Source organism: Nerophis ophidion, linkage group LG13 (assembly GCF_033978795.1).
Source record: "Nerophis ophidion isolate RoL-2023_Sa linkage group LG13, RoL_Noph_v1.0, whole genome shotgun sequence".
In the NCBI taxonomy this organism is placed as follows: domain Eukaryota; kingdom Metazoa; phylum Chordata; class Actinopteri; order Syngnathiformes; family Syngnathidae; genus Nerophis; species Nerophis ophidion.
The window spans coordinates 39,394,709-39,409,427 of NC_084623.1; the positions used below are offsets into that span (position 1 = coordinate 39,394,709).

Genomic DNA, 14,719 nt, shown 5'->3' on the forward strand with positions numbered 1-14,719 from the left:
ATTCACGGGGAGAACATGCAAACTCCACACAGAAAGATCCCGAGCCTGGATTAGAACCCAGGACTGGAGGACCTTCGTATTGTGAGGCAGACGCACTAACCCCTCTGCCACCGTGAAGCCCATATAAATAAATGTAAATTACTTAATTTTCCTATAGGCTTTACATTTTTAGGTAGGAGCGAAAGTTTGACAGACATAGCAACAGTAACTAAAAGGGGCGGGGCTAAGCGGAACAATCTTTCACGCGGATGGGTAGCAGGCTAATGTGTGGACCACAATTACACAAAATGGATAAATTTGAGACTCGCACCTCAAAGGTCATCGAGCCAGAGCTAGCGCCTGCAGAGAAATAAAAATCTGACGGGCTTAATCAACCAAAAAGCCAACCAAAACGAAAATGATTAAGGGTATCTTGCTCTTGGATTCACGGCAACGGTGGTGGGGGCAGAGGAGAGACCCCTGTGTGTTCTGTGTCTAAAACCGCTAGCAGCAGACAGCATGAGACCCAACAAATTAAAGAGACACTTCGAGACCACACACCCCAATCATGTCAATAAGCCACTTGATTTCATTCAAAGAAAACTGGCAGAGTAGTTATTTTATTTATCATTGAACTTGATACAAGTTACACCACAGCTGCACAGTTATTTTATTTATTATTGAACTTGACGTTATTTTATGTTATTGAGTTTGAATGTATACAACTTGAATGTTACCTGATGTTCAATAAATTTGAAAATGTTAAGCTTGGCATTAGCGTTCTGTTGGGGTGATGGGGGAAGGTGGGGCCTGAAAACTCCCCCTTGTCCAAAGTGGGGGATGACAAAAAAAGTTTGAGAACCACTGCCTAAAGGTCACAAATAGTTTTGTTAATTTTCTGTTTCATTGTTAATTATAAGACATTTAAGTTACAAACTTGGTTTTCCTCAGGCAGCTGTTATTTACACAGAAACGTCACATGAAAGGTACCTGTCTGTCAAGAGAAAACATGAAAATAACCTTAACTGTCTCATATTTCTCCACCTTCAAGTACAGGCCATTAACAATGTATACCAGGGGATATGTGGTGGGGGGATTGCAAGTGATCATTTAGTCTGCTAATGTTGACTGCAGACCCTCAGGCTTGTCTGTTTGGTTGAACGAAACTTTGATCTTGCAAACACACTCTATCCTCTTATCCACTCACTGAAATTTGACCTGTCAGCAGACATCTGGCTTTTTGCCATCACATTCTCAATGACCCCACTCACCTTTTGTTTGTGTGTGCGTGCACCTATACGCATACGAGACACACACACGGGGGCAATGAGTGCTGGCATCACAGTACGAGCACACACTTTTCAAGCTGTCTGGTGTGAAAACGTCATTCACGAAGCCTGTAATAAGCTCACATGCATGTGAACACATGCGGCCTCCTTTTGTTTTGGGTCTGCATCAGTGAGACAGGACAGGTTTTTTTTTGCTTTTTGTCTGTATAACCTGCGGCAAAATTGAAATATCACGGACTCGTTTTTCTTTTTCCAACTGGTGGAACATAATCGAAAATGGTACTATACAACTAATTGTCTTTGCAAGCATGATCACATACCTTATAGGAAATACCGTTCGAGCGGACAACTGAACGACCGTCAAGTTTCCATCCACATGGTTGATAATGGCATGTGGCTCCAAATACACTGCAGATATTGCACCATCGTCAGCCACGTGCCATAACAGCGGCTCATTCTGCTGGTAGCTAAAGCACTTAGCTTTGAGGAGGGGAAAAAACATTAGAGGCAATTAGTGCTGTCATTTCCAGTGGGCTGATTGAACCTAAATGGAAATGGACCTGTGGCCGAGTGGAGGAGTTAATGCACGAGACCATTTGAGGACAAGATAATGAGGGAAAGAGCAGGTGGAAGTGGCGTGACACTCGAGCTGTGGTTGAAGATGCCCGAATGGAGACAGGCTGGATTTTCACTTTTTGAACCTCAGTAAAACTCCATTGAGTTCACATGAGTTTGCACTTATATATGTATGAATGTGATTTGTCAGCACACATTTTGAGGCACTCTGCTGAAAATGTATTTTGAGTGACAAACTGCATTACATTCAGCTGTTTTTTGCAATAATTGCTTTTACCGTCTCAGTACCTGTTATGTATGACATGCTGTACTTCAACTTATGAGTACTGTAAATTTCAGACTATATGCTGCTACTTTTTTCTACGCTTTGGACTCTGCGGCTTATAAAGTGGTGAGCATACTTGCCAACCTTCAGACCTCCGATTTCAGGAGGTGGGGGGTGGGGTGCGTGGTCGGGGGGGGGGGGGGCGTGGTTGGAGGCGCGTTTAAGAGTCAAATATTTTATATACATATAGTATATATACATATATATATATATATTTTATTTTTTTTTAATTATATATACCGTATTTTCTTGAATTGCCGCCGGGGCGCTAATTAATTTAAAACCTCTTCTCACTCCAGCACTTACCAAAGGTATGCTGTAAAAATTTGAGTGTGATGTAACCTTGGACCTTAAATCCTACTGAATAGCTCTTAATCTTCTTCCCTTTATGCAATTTCAAATTACCGGTATCTAAATCAGCCTCCTCCATTTTGAAAATGATGACAGGGGAAGTGTCACTCGTGACGTCACGAGTTTGACCAGGCGGTAATACTAAGCATGCTCTAGTTATTTTGGGAAGCGAGTTTGACCCGGCAGTAATTCAAGGCAGGCGCATACTATATGCCCTGCGGCAATTCAAGGAAATACGGTATATATATATGTGTATATATATATATATATATATATATATATATATATATATATAATAAGAAATACTTGAATTTCACTGTTCATTTATTTACACATATACACATACATAACACTCATCTACTCATTGTTGAGTTAAGGGTTGAAATATCCATCTTTGTTCTACTCTCTGTCACTATTTTTCCAACCATATGCATGCACAGCTAGACTTTCTGGCAGAGAAGAAGTCTAGGAAAACTCCTAGCCATTATGGACAACACCTCCCACCCACTACACTCGGACCTTGTGGAGAGAATGAGCACGTTCAGTGGAAGGCACAGACTCCCAAAATGTAACACGGAACGACACAGGAGGTCCTTCATACCGACGGCCATCAGACTGTGTAATGCATATGTTCCTTGACTGCACTTAAATGTAGAATATATTTATATTATTCATATATTATATATATTATATTATATTATTTATTATTATCATAGTTTATTGTGAGCGAACTGTGGTGCTGAATTTCCCCCAGGGATCAATAAAGTACATTCTATTCTACATTCCATTCTATTCTATGTACAGTAAATGGCAGTATTGTCCTGTTTAAGATTGTCACAAGTTCACAACATTGGTGCTTACGGCAGACAAACTGCTTTACGGTAGACAAAAACGTGACTGCTGTTGTTGTGTGTTATTACCGGACTGGGAGGATTTTAAGGAAGCTGCCTAACAATAAACCCACATAAGAAACCAAGAACTTGCCCTCGATCGTTCTACAGTTATAATGTCATTGGGCAGGCTCGCTCTTTATACTGTGGGAAAGCGGACGTGAAAACAGACTGTCAACACGTCACTCAGGTCCGCTTGGAGCTGGAGGGGGCGTGGCCTCCAGCTCAGCCTGAATTTCGGGAGATTATCGGGAGAAGATTTGTCCCGGGATGTTTTCGGGAGAAGCGCTGAATTTCGGGAGTCTCCCGGAAAATCCGGGTGGGTTGGCAAGCATGATGGTGAGGCTAATTTATGGATATTTCTTCGCTGACGGCCATAATGCAATTTTTTTTAAATAAAAAAACCATGCAAAGACTCTAAAATAGTGTGTCATTTTTTGTGCTATAGCGCCATCTTTTGGACAGGTTTCCTCACTTCAAGTGCTGCAGGTGTAACGTCTACAGTATTTCCTTCTGTTCAGCACTTTCAACCACATGCACAAGTGCTGTTTACTTTTCTAGTTGTTGATAGCATTTCTATTCATCAGTCCAAGCAACATTTGTAATCTTTACAATATAACTAAAACCATTCTTATTTACTAAACTGTCGCGTGTGTTGTCTATAGCAGTGGTCCCCAACCTTTTTGTATCCGCGGACCGGTCAACGCTTAATAATTTGTCCCGCGGCCCGGGGGGTGTCCTTTTTTTCTTCTTTTTTTTTCTTTTTCTTCTTTGTCATGAAAAAGGGACGTTTTTGTCATGAAAAATTGAGGTGTTTGTGGTTGGTGCACTAATTGTAAGTGTATATTGTGTTTTTTATGTTGATTTAATAAAAATAAAAAATATTTTTTTTATTTTTTTATTTTTTTAAAATAAAAAATTCTTCTTTGTCCTGGTGGTTGGGGACCACTGGTCTATAGGACTGTTTCATGCCTATTTCTGCTTGCTATCATAATGAAGCTAGCATCGTTAGCAGTAGCTAATATGTAAACATGTTTACAAATGTCTGTTAGTATATTTAACTTACGATGGCAGAGTTTTTTAATTGTTTCAGTTGTTGTAAATTCATCAAAACGTCAACGTAGCATTATTGAGTCTGTTTAGCTGATTGGAAAGCTAGTTTCCACAGCTAGTGGTTCAATGAAAATGACTTCTGTTTTGTTTGATCAGCCGTTTTACTCTAATGTTACAGACACAGTTTGAAAACAGTAATGTATATAAGTAAATATTCAAAATGTTTCTGTGTAAATAATTCATTTCACAATGTATATATCTACATCTTATAAGTCCGGTGCGGCTGATATATGGATTTGTTTTCTTCTTCTTAAATTTAGTGGGTGTGGCTTATACCTGGTGCGCCTTATAGTCCGTAAAATGTGGTAAATTGAAATACAAACTGTCTCTCAAAGTAGTACTTACAAGCCGGTACTTTTTTTCTAATGCTTTGGATCATGCACTTTACACAATGTTGCTGCTAATTTATTGATTTCTCCGGTATGATGACGCACGTCTCATATATGAAAGGCGGCAGCACAGTCAAACTTGACTCTTATTCTCTTCCCTGATGTCATGACCATTCTATTAGGAATGCTAGTAACACAATATTCTCTCTTTTCCCTCTGTTTATTGTAGACACAATTTAACTCTCATGCTGTATTCACCCCGCCGGCCAAACCGTGTCATCACTGTTGGTTAAATATGTTTTTTCGCCCGCACGTTACAAAATAATTACGACAGACTTCAAAGACGGAGAAGGTCAACTTAGCCATCGAAAAGGAAAAATCCGCTGCTCGAAACAGAAATCCACCATCACTAACAGGCCATGAAAGTGTAAAGGAAGACAAATACAGTGCTCTACGGTTGGCTGTACGTGTGTTACAGGCACTATCTTTTGTTAAATTTGTGAATGAACACAAGCACTTCTGTAAATATTTCATGTTTCAATCATGTGCACATCTGCGATTAATTAACTCGCATGCCCGATATATGTCCAAAATACAATTTGTCTAAGAATTAGGTGAGTGTGGCTTAAAATTACTGTATTTGTTAGAGTTGTTCAGTGTGAGCAATTAAGAGTTAATACATTGTTAATCATTGCTGTTCCTGCTTTATTTACACAAAAAAATTAACTTTTTGATTAGGCAGTTGACGTGCGTGTTTAAGCACAGCTAAGAGATCGACACAATCCTTTGAATGACCAAATCAGGCGCAAACCACTAAAATCATGTCCCACCAGTTAGCAGTCTTCCCAGAAAGTCAGCCCCGCCACAACATTGTCAGTCTGCATCACACAAGCTGCAGCCACTAATGTCCAAACGACGAACCTTTATCCATAAAAATATTGAGAAGCTGTGTTTGATGTCTTTCAGTGCTGTCTAGTCTTGACTCAGCAAATTGGACAGTCGAGCATTACTTTTGGTACACAGACATACATATCACTTGTTTTCAACTCTGACCTAGTCCGTCCGTCCATGTCCATGTAAAACATAAACAACAGTGATTTTATATTATTAAGTGACAGAGAAACAAGGGTAAATGCTGCAGTATATTACATTATTTCATAAAACCTTCATTATTTCATATCTAAGTTACTTTTTCTTTTTTAAAATACATTTTACATGGTAACATTGTGGTGTCTTATTGTAGAGCCAAGCACAATTAATTGATCTCAAGTCATCTCATTGGGTGGGACTGATTTGACATACGGGTGTTTTGAGGTATTGGCTCTGTTGTGGAAGGCGATTTGCTCCTAAGGTGAGGTATCACTGCATACAGTATGCAGTACCAGTTGTTCTATCTGTGTATAATTGTGGATGTTGGTGAGTGTTTGTCTGGTCCCAGTATGTGTTGTTTGCTTGGGGACCTGTGTCGAAGGAGTGAAGGGCAGGCTGACCTTTTGTTTTGTTTACACGGTGGGCATTCTGCTGACCACTGGCCCTATCCCAAGCCACCAGCTTCCCCCAGAACACTGAAACACTGCCTTTTTGCTGTTGAAGAACAATATTATACTAAACAGCTCGTATATGGCGAACAATATGAGCAGCCTAAAGGTTGTTTTCATATATTTTGGATGATATTTTCATACGGCCCTATGATGTCAGAGCTGTACTTTAGCTCTCGGTCATAAACATACTTGTACACAAGCTGAGCTGTTTTTAAATCTATTCTCTGAGTGACGGAAAGCCAGTGCAGTGACTTATGCACTGTACTACTGATATGGTTATATTTTCTGGTTCTCATCAGGACTCGAGTAGCAGCATTCTGGATGTTCTGCAACTTGAGTGTATAGAGAGCCTTGTGAGAAGACCAGTACAGTTGTCTAGCCTGCTGGATACAAAAACAAGAATTAGTCTGTCTAAGTCTGGTTTGGACACTTTTCTTTGTTTTTGTCAATGTTATTTTAAGTGCTAAAAAGCAACTGATAATATTGGCTTAATCTGGCTTTTAAAGTTCAAGTCTGAGTCCATTGTGACCCTTAGATTTCGAACCTGATTATTATGTTTTATAGAGAGGGTCTCAAAGTGACTTTTGATAACATTTCCTCTTTGCCTCTCCGGGCCACAGACAATGAATGACTTTAGGTATTGTCTGAGTTTAACACAAGTGTATAGCCCAACTATATTTGATTAGCAGAAAACATTGGAAATGTAGTGCTCTTCCGTCCTTTAGTAACACTTAGCCTTTCTGTGCCATTTTTGTGGTTTGTATTTATTGGCCAGCAATACATTATAGAAATAGAATTAAGAAAAACAGCAGGGGAAAAATACAGCAAACAATGTAATGTAAAAGAAAAATGGTGATACAAGTAACTAATAATAAAATAAGAACACAAGTTCTCAAACTTTTTTCACCAAGTACCACCTCAAATGACCAACATTAAATGCAGTAGCCTAGTAGGCCTAAGTATTCATTAAAAACAAGGCAGCATTTATTTCATAGTATATTAAATATTTTCGGCCACTGTAACATTGCACACAGCTTGAACAGTAGCACTGTGTTTGAATATAGGAAATAAAAGTTGCCGTACACATACTACAGTTTGAGAATCACTCTGATATTTATACTTTTTTAAAATCATTTTTTTAAATGTATAAACAAAGTGGGCTCCCACATTCAGTATGCTCCTTGTTGGAAAAAGTTTGGGCAAGCCCGATGTATACGTAAGACAAGTAGGTTAGACAGTTGTTGAGTTCCAAACTGGAACTATTATTGCTGCACTTCACATATAGGTCTTCTTATTTATATTTGCACTACTGATAACAGTTAGTCTATTTGTGCTAATGTTGAGCCTTGTTGACACCTTTGAGAAATGTTTAACACATACGATTTAAAAGGAATTTATACAATATTTATTTTGCAGGTCCTTATGGTTGAGGTGGCCTGTGGTGCCCTTTGCTATGCCACCAGCAATGACCGACCTTCTGGACATATGGGCAGAACACTCGCCCTTGGCTGGCCATGCTCCGGACCTGGTTTCGGTGGACTTTCTGCTTCCCACCGGTATTTACATTCAAATAGATGTCCCTCGCGAGGCCACCATCCAGCACATCAAATTGGTAAGTAGCTGATGTTTGTTTTAACCAAGCTATTTTTACTGGACTTGTGAAGGACAGTTGTTGATTGTTCTTTTTGCAAAAGTTGGGAGAACGCCAATCCCAAAAATGAGGCTTGCTTTGAACAATAAAATCACACATTGACTATATGATTGAAATATCACTTGTTCACATTAATTAAAATGAGCAATATATGTCTGCTACAGTGATTAGCAATTATTGATTTTAATCAACAACACAACCTGCCAAACTCTTGTCTTTAACAAATATTACAATAAGATGACATTAGATTTAAAAATGCTTTAAAATGATTGAGTTAAATTTAGTTTGAGTGGTGTGACAAATACGTACAAATAAACAACTTAAGTCACTGCGTTTAGTGGGAAAATACCACATTTTGTAAGACTTCCATGGAAAAGTATGCGATCGGCAAATGCCGATTTGGCCCTTTCAATGTAGAAAAAAACGATTACCTCTGGCTGATACTTGAAATCTGAGGGCGAAAACTAAATTGTTTAGAATACTAGATAGTGGTTTTTGCTTTTGTTTAGTAATTGTGTACTATTGACCTTATTTATGTTGCTCAAACAATACAATCAATTAGTTTACATATTATGTTGATATTGTTACACTGCCATTCTGTGCTTTTTCGGATTAAAATTGAGATTAAAATTTAAAAAGAAAAACATTTTTTTCTGATTTTGAATATTTTGTAATATAAAGCAATATCATCGGTATTGGTATGACCAGTATGTCCCTGTATCTACATGGTCTTGGATCAATACCCAAATGGATTTAGTTTTATTAAAAATATGATAAATTAGCTTTCTGCTTTTGTTCAACCTTTTCACTTATTGAACATAAAGGATGCATAAACAGTGTCTTTTTGCATGCAAATGTGACAGATCCCAGAAGTAATCTGTAAAACAGCACACAGCTCCAGTACATTATCACATGACAATGTGAGATGCCTGCAAGACTCCCATGGCCTTTTTTCAAAATGGAAAAGGGTTGAGTGTCAGTTGGTCAGCAGGGATATTAGTTTAACCAGAAGCTACAAGATTATTTTTAACTTTGTTGGCCATTTTAGAGGCAGACTGTTTTAGGTTAGTTTCAAAGAATCCTAGCAGTAACTGTGAATGTATTGCCAATAGTTTATTAGGCAAATGTATTCAAATACACCTCTTAATCTATAAACTTAGTAAATTATTTGTTGTCATAATCGTTAAGTCCCAATTGATTAGCAAATTATTCAGCATACTAAAGGATTTTCGGTGACGGAAGGCTCACTTCACTCCATCACTGTACAAAGTTAAGGAATGGTTGGATAAAATAATGTGGTAGGACATAACTTGTACTCTGCTGGGAGTGGATCGATTGCAACTTCACTTTTCAGGTTATCTCAAAAGACCCTTCTCATTCGATCATGAACTGATTAAGCCTCCTCATATGAGAAGCGAAATGTGGTCGCCTGAAAGTTTGCTGTAAAATCTGTGACAAACACTATTACATTTACTTCCAAATTTGAGATTTGAAGAAGGGCACAATTTGTTGGACACTTCAGTCTGGATTGGTTAATCCATATCATGCACCTGACAAATCACTACAGAGTAGATATTGTCAGAGGAGGAGGTGGCGCATGGAGGAGAAGAATGCAGATTTGCTTTGTACACAACCTTGAGATTTCATCAAAGACGTACTCCAGTGTTTCACTGGGATTTAATAGAATTTTAAAAGTCATTGAAATAAGCATGTTTAAGGAATCCCATGACCTCAAAGTTACGGCTGTGGTTGGCTAACATTTTTAAATAATTATTTGTCTCTCCTGCAGCTCTTATGGAAGCAGGCTCAGAAGTTCCCATTGTTTCCAGCCTTGGGCGAAATGGAGAGTCATATGTTCGAGTGCGTCAACCAGACAGCCGTACACGAAGAATTAGAAGATGAAACTCGGCGACTCTGTGATGTCCGCCCTTTCTTACCGGTTCTGAAGTTGGTGACACGCAACTGCGGCCGAGCCGAACGCCTGCTGGATTCAAAAATCGGAGTGCTTATTGGCAAGGGTAAGGCATCTGTGCCTCCGAGGCGTGCATAGAAGTAGAAAACAATGTACTGTAACCTCTCAAACAAATTAACCCTTCTTCTCTGTTTAATGTTCACAACCATAAAGGCTCTTTGGAGTTCATTACTAGTAAATTATTCCCAGATCACCACATATCCTTTATCCTTCACCACCACCTACCCTGCAACACCATTCCAATATTCAGCACATTACCTTTCAGCTAACAAGAGTCACATCTGTGGCTTGCTTCTATCAACCACCCATTTGTTTGATAGAGAAGCATAACGATTGGCCAGACGCGTCTTGCATATCATGCCACTTTCTATTTTCTGCTGATTGTAAAATGAATGCAAACTAAAATACAGTAATACTCCCAATTAGGTCATCAAAATTGAAGGTCATATGGATTCATACATTAATAACTCATGCTTAAAAACACTTTAAAATGTCAAAAAGTTGTAATTGGCAGGGGAGTATTTTTGCCAAACATTTTTTTTACCAAAATGAAGCACTAAATGCTCAACAAGAGCACAGAGATATAGTTTGAGATTTAATCAACCAAACAGCACCTCTGGCATCTAATTTGATCAATAATATTTGGAAGCTTCTGTTTCATCACATGAGAGTGTGTGCCTGTAATTCTTACACATGATCACTGGTTCATCTCTTCATCTGACATGTACAGTAATTAACCACGTGTTTGGGGAAAATAGGACAAAACTTTTTTAAATGCTTGTTTTACTTGCTTGGTCATGCATTTTTTAGCCTTTTTTTAAACAAAAGAATGTCATGAACATTTGAAATTCACTCAAGTGATTATTATGATTACTATGATGATTAGAATTTAGATCTATAACACTTCCTTGTGGTCTAGATCAGTGGTTCTCAAACTTTTTTTTACTAAGTGCCACTTCAGAAAACAATAACATACAGTAGTATAGAAGTCCTAAGTATTCATTATAAACAAGGCAGAGGCCACTGTAACATTACACACACTGCACTAACACCATCAACAATGATGCTCCATATACAGTACGTATTTACAGACTTCCTTGGCGTACATCATCAACAATGATACTCCATATACAGTACAGTACATATTTACAGACTTTTTTGGTGTACCACTAGATGTAACACGCGTAGCACAGTTTGAGAATTACTAGTATAGATAATTTGTATTGGATATGCTTTGGTGTAATTTTTGCGTAAAATTTGCTCTACAGTCACTTTTATAACCTGTTTTTTGAGTCTGTCTGCTTTGTATTAAATTCTGGAGGCGTCCCGAGATTGCAAATTAAACCACACTACGCCCTCGCTAAAATAATCACATTTAAAATATTATAAATATAAATCTTGAAGTCATCACCAATACTATTTTTCCAGACATGGTCAAAAATAAACTTCATGAGCATCCAAAACTGTGTGCAAACCCCTGCTGAAATGCATTAACCTTACAATTTGATACTTTGGCATTGTGTTAACATGAGTATCCAACATTGTAATAACATTTTGTAAGTCAGAAAAGAAGAAATGCATCATGTTTAAAGAACAGTAAGAAAAAAAGAATTTGATGCCTAGTTTATTTTGTAAGTTTACCTCCATATTATTTATTGGTATTTAACAAATAAATAAAGAATAGCAACAATATGAAACTCAGACAAATTAAATGAATGTTTTTAAAAGGGCTGTCAGAGTTAATGGGTTAACACATGCGATTTATAACAAAATGATGGCATTAATAAAATCTGCGATTTTACATCATTCTAAGATAAAGGAGAATGGGCGCTGCATGCTCCTTTACCTTAACCTCAGAAAGTTACCTGAAAGGCGGTGCAAGTTGCAATACAGTCAGTGATCAATGCATACGTCGTTGCAAAGATGAGTGAGGAGACTCCGACTTGTGTGCCAGATGGCAAATTTCCTTTCAAATTACATTTTGACTGGACTGGACTGGATAATAAAACTTCTGCCAACATTTGAGCAAACACATGACGTGTAAGGCATTTTAAAAATGTTTGTGTATGACATTCTGAATGCAAACTAAAATACAGTAATACTCCCAATTAGTTGGTGTCTTTATAAGGGGTAGACGTACAAAATAAACAGGGGGTTAAATACTTAAATACTCTGTGCAGATCCTGTTTGAATTGCTCATATCAGGAGGAAAAACTATGATGACTTGCAAATGAATTGCATGCAAACTAAAACTAAGAATAATGTTCCTAGTCTCACTGTAGGAAACTCTTCATTTGCATGACCCATTGGATAAACAATCCATTCATCATCTGACTGCCATATGTAATTAGGAACTGTGTGAAATGACTGAAATAATTATACGACGAGGATGAATTATTGCTTGCTTTTGAGCTGTCAAGAACATTTGGTTCTGTAAACGCTCGGCACAGCCATGTTACAGCAATAGCTCCTTCACTGATTCACGAGGAAGGACCTAGAGTTATTAGACATGACAGACTGGCTTTGGCTTTACAACTTGCCCTTTTAAAAAAAATATATATATATATTTTTGTAAAACTGCAACTGTTATTTTTCTAGGTCTCCATGAACTCGATGCTATAAATGACCAGGAAGTAAAGGACTTTCGCAGTAAAATGTCTCGCATCAGTGAAGACAGGATGCATCGGCACCAGATGATGACGTGGACCGAGTGGTTGCAGGCGTGCTTCTCCCCTCAGCTTGAGCCAAGTGTCATCAACGATGGGCTCGGCGACCGTTCAAACGACTTGAAAGTCATCATTCACTTTGACCAATCACAGGTAAACATTTATGGGCCTGTGCTGCTTTAACATTCGATAATTTACTAAAGGGGTCTTATTATGCAAAACCAACCCCATCCCCATCACTCCTAAATATTTGAATTCAAACCTTTGGAGCCGTTGCAGGTATCTAGTTCGCCATTCTACTAACAGTTTATCCACAGTGCGACCTGGTGATCAAAAATGCTCTTATTGGTTGGATTAACCAGGCACAGGTCACTCCACACACTTCCGGCCTCATATGAAGAAGTAAGAAGTGCCTGCTCAACTTTCGTGTTTTGTGACAATGTACCTTGGAATTCCTGGGGCCCAGCAAAACTTGTTGTCCTGACATGAAGCACAGAACCAGGCTAGTAAAATACCGCTGCCTTGATCTGAGGACAATATACCAAAGGATTTACCCAAAATTATATTTAAACGAGGAGACCGTTTCTACAGTTAATGGCAACGGTGGATACAATGACATGGTAAGTCCAGTAAATGTAGTAAAACATTAACATGTAGCATTGTATATCGCATAGGTCAGTGTTTCTTAACCATCGGGCCTCAGGCCCATTGTTAGGGCGCAATATTAATTTAGTTAAAAGTTATTGTAGCAATGCGTAGTTATATGTAAATATATGTTTCATTAGTCTCTTGTTTTTATTTTTGTATTCATTCTGACCTAAGCCTTGATTACAATTTTTGGGATAACACAGGATTTCATATAATTTGATTTGACAACGTTTATCCTGTTAAACTGTAAGTAGGTTAGATATATTTTTTTAATATGATTACAATCAAGAATATGATTACTAATACAGTGTTAATATTTCTGTGGGCCTCAGTCCCCTCCGTAGTGGAAAAGTTGGTCTCTGAGGTCAAAAAGATTAACCCCTGGTATAGATAACATAGTTTACCAAGCTACTTATATGTTATATTCTTGAATACATGTACATGGTTGTTTCAAATAGGGAGACACACATTATAATAACACATCACCTGCATACTGCTTCATGGCAGGGATAGTCAACTAACTTTTTATGGGGGTGGGAGGCACATTTTCAGAAAGCTAAGGACTGGTCGGCCGGGCTTCTCCCTTCACTAATTGTCCTATTTTGCGTATTCTGGCAAACCAGTGTCTTCTACAGCAGACTTTGAATTTTGGTATAGTTACAGAGCGCTCTGCCATTTTATGGACAAAAAAATCTAAAGATTATATGCTGCAAAAATGTGAGTTTCTGAAAAGTTTTTTTAACCCAAATCTTGGGCCCGCAGCCAAATAGCCCAAATGATGAAAAAGAGAGGACCCAAAATGGAACCTCGAAGAACACTACTCGTATAACTAAGGTTTAACAAATGACTACTGACTGCATCTGAAGTAAACATGAAAAAAATCTATTATGATTATTCTAAGCGCTAACACAGACTGCCTAATTTAGCGGCGCATTGATAGCAGTGAGCTAAGGCTAGCTTACGCTGCTATTGGTGACACACTAAGCCGACAGCTACTTCTGCTCTGTCTCAAACTTGATAAAAGTTCATTCTAGATCATACATAATTCATGCATCCCTCACCTGGTAGTAGAAAATTTTGCCAAAGGCCGAGAGACTAGGGTTGCAAAATTCTGGGAATATTCAAAGTTGGAATCTTTCCATGGGAATTAGTAAGTGTTTGTTGTATTAAGTGTTTTATAAAGGTTAGTTTGTATGTTTAGCACCTAGCAATACTTCTGATGTTATAGTGCTACAATAAAACTACATCCGTTTTGCACTTGGCTTATAAAACTTACTGCTCATTCTGTTTGTGTTTAGGCTCAAAATTATAAAGTTCTGGATCATAATTTTTCCCAAAGTACTCATTTTTGGCTTTCACAAAGTCTACTTGATTCGTGTTGTTGTTGGC

General features: G+C 38.1%; 1 protein-coding gene across 5 annotated transcripts in view; it reads left to right on the forward strand.

Annotated features, from left to right (window-relative positions):
* pik3cb (phosphatidylinositol-4,5-bisphosphate 3-kinase, catalytic subunit beta) overlaps positions 1-14,719 on the forward strand; it is a 151,175-nt gene that overhangs the window by 95,509 nt on the left and 40,947 nt on the right. For all 5 annotated transcript variants that reach the window (XR_009809296.1, XR_009809297.1, XM_061918881.1 and 2 more), the window contains exons 3-5: positions 7,810-8,005; positions 9,834-10,062; positions 12,615-12,835. Coding sequence is in view for 3 of the 5 variants with exons in the window: in XM_061918881.1 (XP_061774865.1) it covers positions 7,847-8,005; positions 9,834-10,062; positions 12,615-12,835 (609 nt within the window). In the remaining 2 variants the exon portion in view is untranslated. The remainder of the gene's footprint in view (positions 1-7,809; positions 8,006-9,833; positions 10,063-12,614; positions 12,836-14,719) is intronic.